General features: G+C 37.6%; 2 protein-coding genes across 2 annotated transcripts; both read right to left on the reverse strand.

The window, feature by feature from the left end:
* Positions 1 to 8,599: 8,599 nt before the first annotated feature.
* LOC110687143 lies at positions 8,600 to 10,071 on the reverse strand. The gene is made up of 4 exons (XM_021863764.1): positions 9,490 to 10,071; positions 8,897 to 9,285; positions 8,781 to 8,794; positions 8,600 to 8,652 (listed from the first exon to the last, which is right to left on the reverse strand). Exons 1-4 carry the CDS (start codon positions 10,069 to 10,071, stop codon positions 8,600 to 8,602), a joined length of 1,038 nt encoding a protein of 345 aa, XP_021719456.1.
* Positions 10,072 to 10,096: 25 nt separating this feature from the next.
* LOC110687154 (protein FAR1-RELATED SEQUENCE 5-like) lies at positions 10,097 to 11,209 on the reverse strand. Its single transcript, XM_021863774.1, has one exon. The coding sequence runs from the start codon at positions 11,207 to 11,209 to the stop codon at positions 10,097 to 10,099; it is 1,113 nt and encodes a 370-aa protein (XP_021719466.1).
* Positions 11,210 to 11,712: the final 503 nt, after the last annotated feature.

Here is an 11,712-nt window from a genome sequence, read left to right on the forward strand (position 1 = left end):
GGCTGTGTTAGACATACAAAGCAAGTAGTCTGGAGATTTTATGAAAGGTTGTCCAAAGACCCCCCAGACGGTATAAACCAACTGAGGACCATTATAGACAACTTACGAAGAAAATTGTACGGAACTGCCACATGCGGCAGAAAGCCGGTTGGGCATCCGATACAACAAAAAATCAAGAGGCTGTTTGCAGATACCCCAGACGGTATAATGCCGGTTGGGGTGTCAGCAAAGTAGCTCAGAAGGGAATTACTCGCACATACCCCAGACTGTGAGACCGGCTGAGGGAACTACGAAACAATTCAAAAGAAAATTTTATTGAAGATACCCCAGACGGTGAAAAACCGGCTGAAGGTCTATTGAATGCAACTCACAATGAGATTGCTTGAAGATACCCCAGACGATGAATAACTAGTTGAGGGTCTATTGAATGCAACTCACAATGAGATTGCTTGAAGACACCTCAGACGGTGTAAACCGGCTAAGGGTCTACTGGGTGCAATTCATCATGAGATTGCTTAAAGAGGCTCCAGACGGCGTAATACCGGCTGCAGCTTTATCAAAAATCAAGATTGAAGAAAATAACAAGGCCAGATGGATACCTTAGTGAGGCGGGCAAAGAAATACTCAGTCGATATCCGGATGACTTGAGGTTGAAGGTTGTTTGCGCGAAAAAGCAGGAGGGATCAGGAGCTCTCTTTCTTCTCTCAAAAAAATTCTCTGTCAAGTTTGACAAAGTGAGGAATAAGAGGAGGGAGTTTCCTATTTATAGAAGATCCCAGAAGGTGAACCGTCACCTTCCCCCCTTCAGTTTCAAATTCTAAAAATGGAGGGAAGGAGGCGAACCGTCGCCCTCCCGCATGGTGACAAGTGTCACAGGTGCCACGTGGCCAGCCACGCGGCACCTGTGAGGGGCAAATGATTGGGGTAAATATCACCCCCCCCCCTGCCACGTGGCCCAATGAGGGCCTGACATGTGTCACCCTCATACAGGCCTAAGGGGATCCAATCAGAGGATGCCACGTGACATTGAACCCCCAATGGGAGAGCATATTCTCATCTGCTATAAATAAAGGAATTATCCTCATTCATTGGCATTCATAAATACAAACACAAAACCCGAGCAATATTAACTGCGGAATCTCCTTGAATCAGGGAGAAATACCTATTTACTTTCCGCACTATTACCATCCGGAATCATACTAACTTGATCGTCGGAGGCAGAACTACACCCAACCGGAGTTTCGTGATTTTGCAGGCACAGAAGTCAGGCGCGCATACTCTGTATTGTAACTCTCCCGAGGGACCAAAAACACCCGAAACAAATATAACTGTAACATCTAAGAAAAATTGGTCTCAACAAACCAACTATGACTTTGGTGCATAGTCCAAACACCACCTGTAACTAGTAATTAAAATCTAGTAATTAAAATAACAACTTTTATAAATGATATCGACGACCCTATAAATAGGCGTAGTTGGTGTCATTTGGCTATATATGACAAACGTTCCACCCATTACCTAAGTTGGTGATTTTCTTGCCACTAGTAAGTGGTGCTACTCACTCACTACACCCAAGCCATAATTTGTGTTATTGAGGCCAAATTGGCCTAATATCTAGTATCATAGCTAATATATACTAGACCTGGCCTGGTAAATGAGTCGTACGAGTCGGGTATGGGTCGGGTCAAATTCAGGTCAACATATATTTAAGTGGGGTTGGGTCGGGTCAACACTTCGGGTAGTCTTTGGGTCGGGTCAATTCGGGTTGGGTCCATATATCGGGTCAAGTTCGGGTCAGGTCATTTCGGGTCGATACTTTGAGTCAAGCTTTATTAGTAGATTTTTTTTTTTTATATGAAACAATTATTATTGCTTATAGAGAAAATATAGTTGTTAGTGTTAATATCATTGTTAGGGTTTTTTTCGAATTTTTTACACACTAATATGATATTAAAATATATATTTAGAGTTTGTAAAAAAAAATATTAGAGACAATACAAGCATATATAAGTATATCACATATTATTCTAAGAAAAAATAGAAATTACTTGAATCAATATGCCCGAATAAACGGATCGGATTTGGACCCTTAAGATGTGAGTCGGATTCGAACTCGAACTCGGATTAATCAGATTCGGATCCGGATTAAGACCCCAGTCCACGATCCGAATTTTAAACGGATCAGATTCGGATTTATCAACATTTGACTCGAATCCGATCCATTGTCATTCCTAATTGCGATAATTTTCTATTTGAGTTTGCTCGGGTCAAGTATTTAGCATTAATTGGTTGTCATTTTAGGTATAAGGTAATTTTAATTCGGGTCACTTCGGGTTTTGGGTCTGTTTGGGTTAATTAATTCAAGTTAAATTCAGGTCTGGTCCTTTCGGATATCGGGTCAACTTCGGGTTTCGGGTTAGAGTCGGGTCAATTTCACTTCGGGTCGGGTATGGGTCGGATTGATTTCGGGTTTTGGGCCACTTTTGAGGTCATGAGTCGGGTCATCAAGTCTGGGTTAGAATTGCCAAATCTAATATATACATATGATAAATACTAGCTACTACGACTATTAATTTTGCCAAATATGCTTGAAATGTGAATCTCAGTTACATTATTATCTTTTTTACCGAGCATTTCTATACATCCAAACATATGATGAAAAACTACAAAATCTAACACATTTGTTAGTGAACTTGAGATATTATCTCTCATTATGACAATCATTACCAAAATGATGAAGATTAATTATACAAAGTCAAATTTTGAAATTTTTGTTTTTGTTATATTTTAATGGAAACATTAACATAAATAATTCCAACTATTTACCACCTTCTCATTTTAATCCCTACAATACTTCAACTCAAGATAATCCTAACTATTGACTAACCTTCTCATATTAGTCTACACGTTTAGATAACGTATTAAGCCGGCATGATACGTCACTTTAAAATTGGTTTGCTTTTAACCTTCTTCCCTAACCTCTCTCCATTCCCTATATTCCTGTTCTCCATAGTCCATAATATAGTCTGCAAAACTGCCTATACACCAACAAAAATCGTTCATAACCTTGAATTAACAACAAAACACTAGTCCCTCAAAAATAAATAAATAAAATAAAGAAAATAAAATAAAAAAGTCGAGCTGCGGAGTTGGACATAGCAACATCACGGTGAAGTTAGTTGCCATTAAAGGTTAGCCGGAGAAAAAAGAATCGGACCCTTTTCAATTTTCTTTTCGGTCAAATTAGGCTAGGAAATGAACAAAAATAATATACTTTTGCTCCCAGTATCACAATTTAGGAGTTGATAAATCCTAAATTAATCCCTAAATTCAAATCAAAATTGCAAAACAATCCGAAACTCGTGAATTGCACCTTCACAGCTTAAATGGTAGAACAAATTACAATTTTGAAGTCAAAATCTCGTAGGCAATCAATTTTGGAGAAGCATAGGACAAACAGGGGATTAAATTGCAAACGAAATCCCATTGCAGAATTCTAGATTACATGGAAATTTGGAATACTATTGTTTTCTTATTAGTTGTGCAATATAGCAGATGTTTCCCTTTGACTTTAGAAGTGAACATCCAAAGACCAAAGTAGATATAAAGTATGGAGTTGTATGCAAGAGAAGGGGTTGGCTGAATGGCTTGGCAACCGTTGAGGTGGTATGGCAGAATGTCTGTGCTAAGTTTATCGAAATGGTGGAGGGAGAAAGAAAGGGTGAAATGTAAAAAAAAAAAAAAAAAAAAAAAAAAAAAACGGGATTAAAAATGTTAACTGATATTATAGGTAACCTGTAAAAGAGTCTATTTTGAGAAGAAGCACCCAATAATTGGGATTATTCTAGGTTAAATAATAGTTGGGATTAATTTGAGAAGGACATTAATAGTTTGGATTATTCTTATTAATTTTCCCCATTTTAATTTGAATTTTTTGTTTGTGAAAAACTGTATAATATTTTCTAGTTGCAAAGCTTTTCTAGCTAATATAACGAACTAATCTAAAGTCTTAATTTGATCAGTCATTAGAAACAAATTAATTTAGGAAAAATTAAAAAAATAATCCCAACTTTCACGGATTTTGTTTCAATAATCCCAACTTTGGATTATTCTGGAATAATCCGAACTTTGGGAGCTGTTTATTTTCTTCAATCCCAAACCGGTCAACAAAAGTCGATGATCTGTTATAACAGGTTATGTGCCATGTGTCAAGCTATAATTAAAAAAAAAACCAGAAAAATTTAAAAAAAGAAAAATTTTAAGAAAAAAAATTAATTTTTTTTAAAGAAAACCAGAAAATCCTTATCCCTACCTGACCACCGTAACCCCCACCACCTAACGCCGATCGGCCGCATCTACCCCTCCCTTCCCTTGCCCCAATGTTGCGCCGCTTTCCCCCCAATCCCCCTGTGCCGGTGTTGTAACCCACCTCTACCCCAATCCCCTCCTTTTCCGATTCGATTTTTCGTCTCCACAACAAGACCACCCTTTAAACCCCTCCAACCATTCAAAACTCCCTCGAAACCCCTCCCCCACTCCCGAAAACCCCCAACAGCCACTTCCTCACCATCGAAAACCCTAGCTACTAGGGTTTCGGGGTAAAGAGAGTGGCACTTGGAAGTCTTCGAAGTGGGGAAGGGGCTTTATTGGTGGTTATGTGGGGGTTTCGGGGAGGGGATGGTGGTTTAGAGGGAAGCGGCCGGAGCGACGACTATAGTGGTGGGGGACTGACGGCGGTCTGGCGAGGGATGGTTGGGCTAGGCAGGTTGCCAGGTCTCTTAAGGTGGTTGGGTGGGGTTTTTTTTTAAAAAAAAAAAAAAATTTATTTATTTAACTAATTAATTTACGACACGTGTCACTTTAACAAAAAAAATAAAATAAAAATAACTCATTCAACCGGTAATCGGTATTTGGGATTGAAGAAAATCAAAAGCCCCCAAAATTCGGATTATTTTAGAATAATCCAAAGTTGGGATTATTATTTTTAATTTTCTCATTAATTTATTTATTTTATTGTAGGTTCTTGCCCAATACATGTTAGATATACTAGTAAACGTCACATGTAAGATTATTTGTGATAGATCCTTTAAAATTAGTAATTTGCTATAAGCTTTCATCCCAAACAAGGGTTTTAGACATAGTATAAGCATACTATTTATGTGTTTCATTTTAGTTGACATGTTTGTTTGGTCACGTTTTTCAATGCACAAATTCAACTATTAATATTAAAGGTGATCAAAGTTAGCCCGACTCCTCTCCTTTAAAAGGAGCAGGAGAGAATGTAGAATTGTCAACTGTAAAATGGGAAGGGGTCACTTTGACTCCTCCCTCAGAACTGCCGGCTTTCAAGCCACTTTGTTTCACTTCCACATCTGGCGCCTGGTCAGATGTTTCACTAATCGGCACCCTGTGGGAGGAGCCGTCTGAGTTTGAGATCCTGGCAGTCTTTTTTGTTCTGGTCATCATGCTCTGCATAGACACAGATACAGTCGGACTTTGTATAAAGGGAAAAGATGGGTCCAGAAAAGGGCAGGCGGCACTCCTAGTCCTAGATTCAACCGTCCCCGGTGACCGGCTGATCACTAACCTAGGTCGTGTCGTGTGCTTCCGTGGTGCCATTTCAAAAAAGAATAAAGTAAGGAGAAAATTAAGAGTAAGAGAACCGACGGTTACCTGAACGAGTGACGATTGATGAAGTTCCGAAAATCCTTTGCAGTCGGCTTGTCAGAGCAGGCGGTAGGCAGAAAGGGTCCAAAATGTCAGAGCAAGTTCAGGGGTCCGAATGTCCTCTCTAAAAGTTCTCAAATGTGAAAATGACTGAAGTCAACACCCCCTTATATAGGCGAAGTTAGAAGTCGAAGGGTCCCTTCCAAAGTTCAAAATTTTGGCGGGAGAATCTCTCGGCCTTTCGCCGATTGACACCTGTAGCAGGCCGTCGCCTGTCATAGTGCGACACCTGTCACAGGTAACACGTGACCAGTCACGTGCCACCTGTGAGGGGCAAATGATTAGGGGATTTTTCCCCACCAATCACCATCTGACAAGTGGACCAATCAGGTTCCGCCATGTGTCCGTCACATGGGCCAATAGGAGCCTGCCACGTGTCAAGCAATGATCCGTCCACTATGGACCAATTACGACACGACACGTGTCCTTCCCATGACACCTGGGATAACCGGTCACCTAGGCCCAACTTCCGTGGGAAGCCCAATCAGCCCAAGGTTAACCTAAACCTAGATTGGCACGTTTCCCGAGGTTATAAATACCTCCCTTAATCCTCATTAAGGGAGATTACGCAGATTACACACATTAAACTCTCTCACCTAGAGAGACCCAATCACTTTAATTTCCGCATTAATTACTCCTTAATCAAGTACTAACTTGACCGTCAGAGGCGGATCTCCAATCATCCGGAGCATCCGTTTGTTTTGCAGGTACAGGCGTCCGGTTCCAGTCTTGGAATTGTAACTCTCCCGCAGGACATCAGAAAACCCCGAAACAAGTCGCATGACTGACTCTCTCGGTTTGTTTCTGAATACTTCATTGAAGTATTCTGAAAGCTGTCTGGGTAAGTCGACGTTGAATCCGACTCAGACAACTGTTGACTTCTAATCTGCTGGATTAACATCCGGGCATCTGAGTAAGTCCTTTTTTATCCATCCGGCTGAAATTGTCGGATGGCCTTCCGTTTCCCTGATTCAGGGAAACGGAGCTTTGAAAGGTCGATCATGGGCCCATACGCCCCCTTTAGTTTAGGGTGAGGAGTAGGCACACGATCCTTAACGTGCTTCTTCCCTGAGGGAGAAGGCTTCTTGGCCGACTAACCTTTGTTGGTGCCAGTTGACCTATTTATCAGGTCCTTGATTTCCTCTTCAAAACTCGTCACGAATTTCATGATTTCTTCTCTTGTAACAGGGGTAGCTCCCTGTGCCGCCTGGGGTGTCCCAGCCGGCTTGATGGTTAGGCTGTTGGGACCAGATTTGTCTTCGCCCCGTTCCCTTGTTTCCTTGGAACGGGTGTGTCTTGTTCCGAATGACCCGTCTGGGGCCACGTACGTGTCGACCTCAAGGTCGTCACTACTATCTTGGTCCGTGTGGACCTCAACTTCGACCGTAGGCCGTTTGCCTTCAACAGGCGGTACATACTCTGATGCCATCTCAGAAGTACTTTCCCCACAAATGACGCCAAATGTTTTGGGGTTTTTGAAGTCCCTCGGGAGAGTTACAATTCCAAGAATGCGCGTCGACCGCCTGTACCTGCAAAACCACGGAAACTCCGGTTGGGTGGAGTTCCGCCTCCGACGACCAAGTTAGAACATATCCGGATGTATAAAAGTGCGGAATGTAAGGGTTTTTCTCTGGTATTCCGAGAGAATTATACAATTAATATTGCTCGGGTTTTGTGTGTATATTTATGAATGTGCAATAAATGAGGATTTTCCTCTATTTATAGTGTGAGGGGATCAGTTCCCCTCTCAAAGGTTGGAGTGCCACATGTCACTAGAGGATTGGTTCTCTTGGAACCCCTCTAAGGCAGACACGTGTCAGCATACGATTGGTCCACGTGGGCAGGGTAACTTTACCCTAAACAATATGAATTACTTAGAGCATAATTTATTAAAACTAAGGTTAATCTTTTATTTTTTACAAGAATTTCAAAGATTGACACAGCATCATGTAAAAATAGTACTTGACCTACTTCTCAATTATAACAATCAAATGCAAGAGAAACTGCTGACAAATGTTGAGGATTGGGAAGAGATGAAAGCAAAAGGAATTTGAAGAATTGTAAATGTTTTTAATAGATTTGTATATATCATAGGCATTAGAGTACTTTAAGTTATATAGTATTAATCCAAAACATTAGTTTAAAGGTTTAAGTAGTATGGTTGTATAAAGAATACATATTATATCTCTGAGTTGAAGTAGTAGATTTATTCCATGTGAAAAATGGTGCTAGATATAAAAGTAGAAGAAATCAATAAAAAAGTAATGTTAAAGTAAAAGAAATTAATCCAAAAGTATATGAAATTATCATTAAAGTAAAAGGAACAAATTTAAGAGATAAATAATGTTAAAAAAATAGTCAGAAATATGATGTTCGATTTAAAAGTAAAGGGAATTAGTGTTAAAGTAAAAGACATGAAGTTAAAAGTAAAAGAAAAAAGTTCAAAAAATAGTCTTCGTGAGGTGGTTGTGGAGGTGGAGGTGGTTGTGAGGTGGTTGTGAGGTGGTTGTGGAGGTGGTAGTTCAATGCTTGTTCACACTAAAAAAAGTACAAATTTTCCGAAATATTATTGGTTGGAAGGTCGTGCACCATATTATTTCAACTATTGGCCATGTGATAGTGTTAGTGGAAATACGATGGTTGTGCGGTGGTAGAAGATGAAATATAACATGATAATACAATTCATATGATATATTATTCATTGTGAAAGACACGAAAAAAACAATATCATAAAGTAAATGAAATATTTCATAAAATTAAAGTATAATAGGTAAAAGTAAACAAACTGAACTTTATATCTGCAGTATAATTACTTAGAGTAAACGTAAAAATATTACATTACAAAAATAATAAAAAAAACATTAATATTTCTTCAGTATATCTTGATCTTCCATAACATCTTCAAATTTCCAAGTATTATATTAACTGCACAAAAATAAACATCAGAAAAATCAATGACAGATTAAAGAAAATAAATTTCAATGTAAAGCAAAAAAATTTCAACTTAAAGTAAATGAGAAAAATATAAAGGTAAAATACCTAAAAAAAAGTACAAGTATGATAACACCTGCACAAAAATAAAAAGTAAATCAAGTTAAATTTTAAAGTAAATAAATAACAGATTAAAGTAAATGAAACACATGTAAAAGCAAAATACCTGAAGAACTACTTGTTTGGACAGTTCCTACTGTCATGTGAAACACCAAATTGCCCACAAGCTCTACAGGTTCCGCCCTTTTTGGATTTTTCTTCAGAAGCTATTTCTTTTGCACTCTTCAACCGCTTTGAACTTCTGGCAGAACCTTTATTAAGACACTGATTTGGAGGCAAGATATTTACATCTACTTCATTTGACCAAACCAAAACCTGAATATCAGCATCTTTCACCTCTTTTGAACTAGTTGCATTTTCAGGATTATTCTTTATCAGCATCTGCTTCTCAAATGAAGATAATGTCCTAATAAGCTCAGATAAATCATCCTCAAATTGCTCAGATAAACTCACACAACTGAAAATCTTGGACCACACATCACTCACCAATTGCTTCCTCTTATCATACTTAGAAGCATCATCCAGAACAGCATTTATGCCTTAAGCTTTCTTCAGAATGTCTTTTCTCCAACGATTCATGATATAAAGATCAAGAATTTCACGTATAGACTTGCCTTTCATAATAAACAGAATGTGTCTACTTAAGATGCCTTGACTCTCAAACATTTTACAAGTACAACTGCATTCATATGTGGCCAAGTCAAAATTTACATCAAAGTTTTTCCTTTTCTCATGATCAACAATTACAGAAAACTCCAAACCATCTCCATATAGAGAACTACAACTTTCAACACCACATGAGAAACAGGCTGCCTGGCATTCTTCTTCAAAATCATAAAAGATGGCACGACTGTAAACAAAAGCAGCATGCTTTTCCAAGTGCAAATGAGTAGCCAATTGAGGCTCAGATTTATTAAGCCTGTTCAACTCATCCTGTTCATGCCTTTGAGCATCAAGAGCAGTTTCATAATGGACAAAGAATTCAACACAGGTCACATGAGGGTTTATAAAATTATAAAAAAAATTGTTTTCACCTTCAGACCTAGAAGTAGAACGCAGTAACACACCCATAAACAAGTCCCTGGAATATGCAGGGATCCAAAGATGCCTAATATTGAACATGTATGCAAACCACTCATGATCTACAAGGTCAAATTCCTCCATAACATTGTTCCAGCCATCAACAAATACATGGGGATCAATTTCTCTATCCCAAACTATTGCACTTAGCTTTTTCAAGAACTCAGTTTCATTACAAAACTGAGTTCTAACCTTTTCAGGTACCTTCCTCATTATGTGCCACATACATAACTTGTGTTTAGTGCTTGGTAAAAACCTTTTGTATGGCAATACCCATTACAGGGTCTAGATCAGTGATTATGCAAGAGGGTTCTCTTCCCATACACTTCAAAAAAGTTTGAAATAGCCACACAAAAGATTCTACATCTTCTTTAGATAATAAAGCAGCACAAAATGTAACACATCTCTTATGATTATCAACTCCAGTAAAAGAGCAGAAAACCAATGAGTATTTATTTGTATCATAGGTAGAATCAAAAGATAAAAAGTACCCAAACAATTGATAATCTCTTCTACCAATAGCATCAGCCCAAAAAACACGTGTCAAGTGCCTGCTTTCATCAACACAATAATCAAAATAATAACCCCCTTTACTGCTTTTCACTTTTTGTTCAAGGTTTTGAACAAACATTGCACCATCAGCATTAGAGATATAAACTTTCACGTCCCTAGAAAAATTTTTGAAGTCGTTTTTATTGCCCCTGACATTTTTAAACCCACCACAAAGTTCTTTCATGATCCTATAAGACATAACAACCCCTATATTTAACTTTGAGTTGTCAAAAATAAACTTCTTATGAGCAAAATTTAAACTAACTTCATATTTAGTAACCTGCCTAGTAATAGGTGTAGAAAAAGGGTGAGAATGGGACTCATAAAAAGAGTAAACCATATACTGGCCACCATTACAAAACCTAAATTTAATATTAGCAGGACATCGAACTCTCTTCACAGTCTTTTTCCTTAAACATGCACCTTTAACTTGTTTACCAGCTTTCTTGTTATTTGTCACATACCCTTCTTTGCTATATAATAAATATTTAATTACAGTAACTCCTTTACCATTATTAGAACCAACCTTATTTTTATCTACTTTAGTATTACTAGAACAGACTTTAAATCCACACTCATTAGCATATTTGTAATAAAAGGCAATACCATCTCCAAGACTATCAAATTTCATTCCAAGAATAGGTTTGTTTTCCAAAGAGCAACCTAGGATATACTCTTTATCACCACTAGAATTATAATATATCTTAGGAAGCACAGGTTGAGTAGGTGTTTTGAAAACTCTTACATTCATATCTTCATCAGTGACAGCAGCAGAACAATGCTCTACACTTTCAGTCATCTTCCTGAAAAGTAAATGAATAAAAAAAAAGTAAATAAACAATAACAAAAAGTTAACCATTTAAAAAGTATACTAATAAAAACTATTAGACGTATACTAAAAAGTAAACGACTCAAAGCAAAAGGTAAATAAAAAAGCTCAAAAAGTTAAACAAACTAAAAAAAATGAAGTTATAAGGATTAAGCAAAATTAATAATGAAAAGTAAATGACTCAATGCAAAAAGTAAATTTAAAATAACAACACGTTATACTACTTGATTAAGACCAGCCAGCCATATAGCAACTTTATACATAACCACTGCCATGAATTGGGTAAGCAAGTGTAAAAGCCCTAAACCGGAAATAAAAAAAAACCCTAAATCGTAAAAATAAAGCCCTAAATCAAACACTAAATCGTAGAAAATAAATCAGAGAACAATTAAAAAGTAAAAATAAACTAATTGATAAAAATTAAAATAAAAAAACCCTAAATCGCGAAAATCGTAATGAAATAAACAACAAAA

The sequence above is a fragment of the Chenopodium quinoa genome, unplaced genomic scaffold (assembly GCF_001683475.1).
Source record: "Chenopodium quinoa cultivar QQ74 unplaced genomic scaffold, ASM168347v1, whole genome shotgun sequence".
Classification (NCBI taxonomy): Eukaryota; Viridiplantae; Streptophyta; class Magnoliopsida; order Caryophyllales; family Amaranthaceae; genus Chenopodium; species Chenopodium quinoa.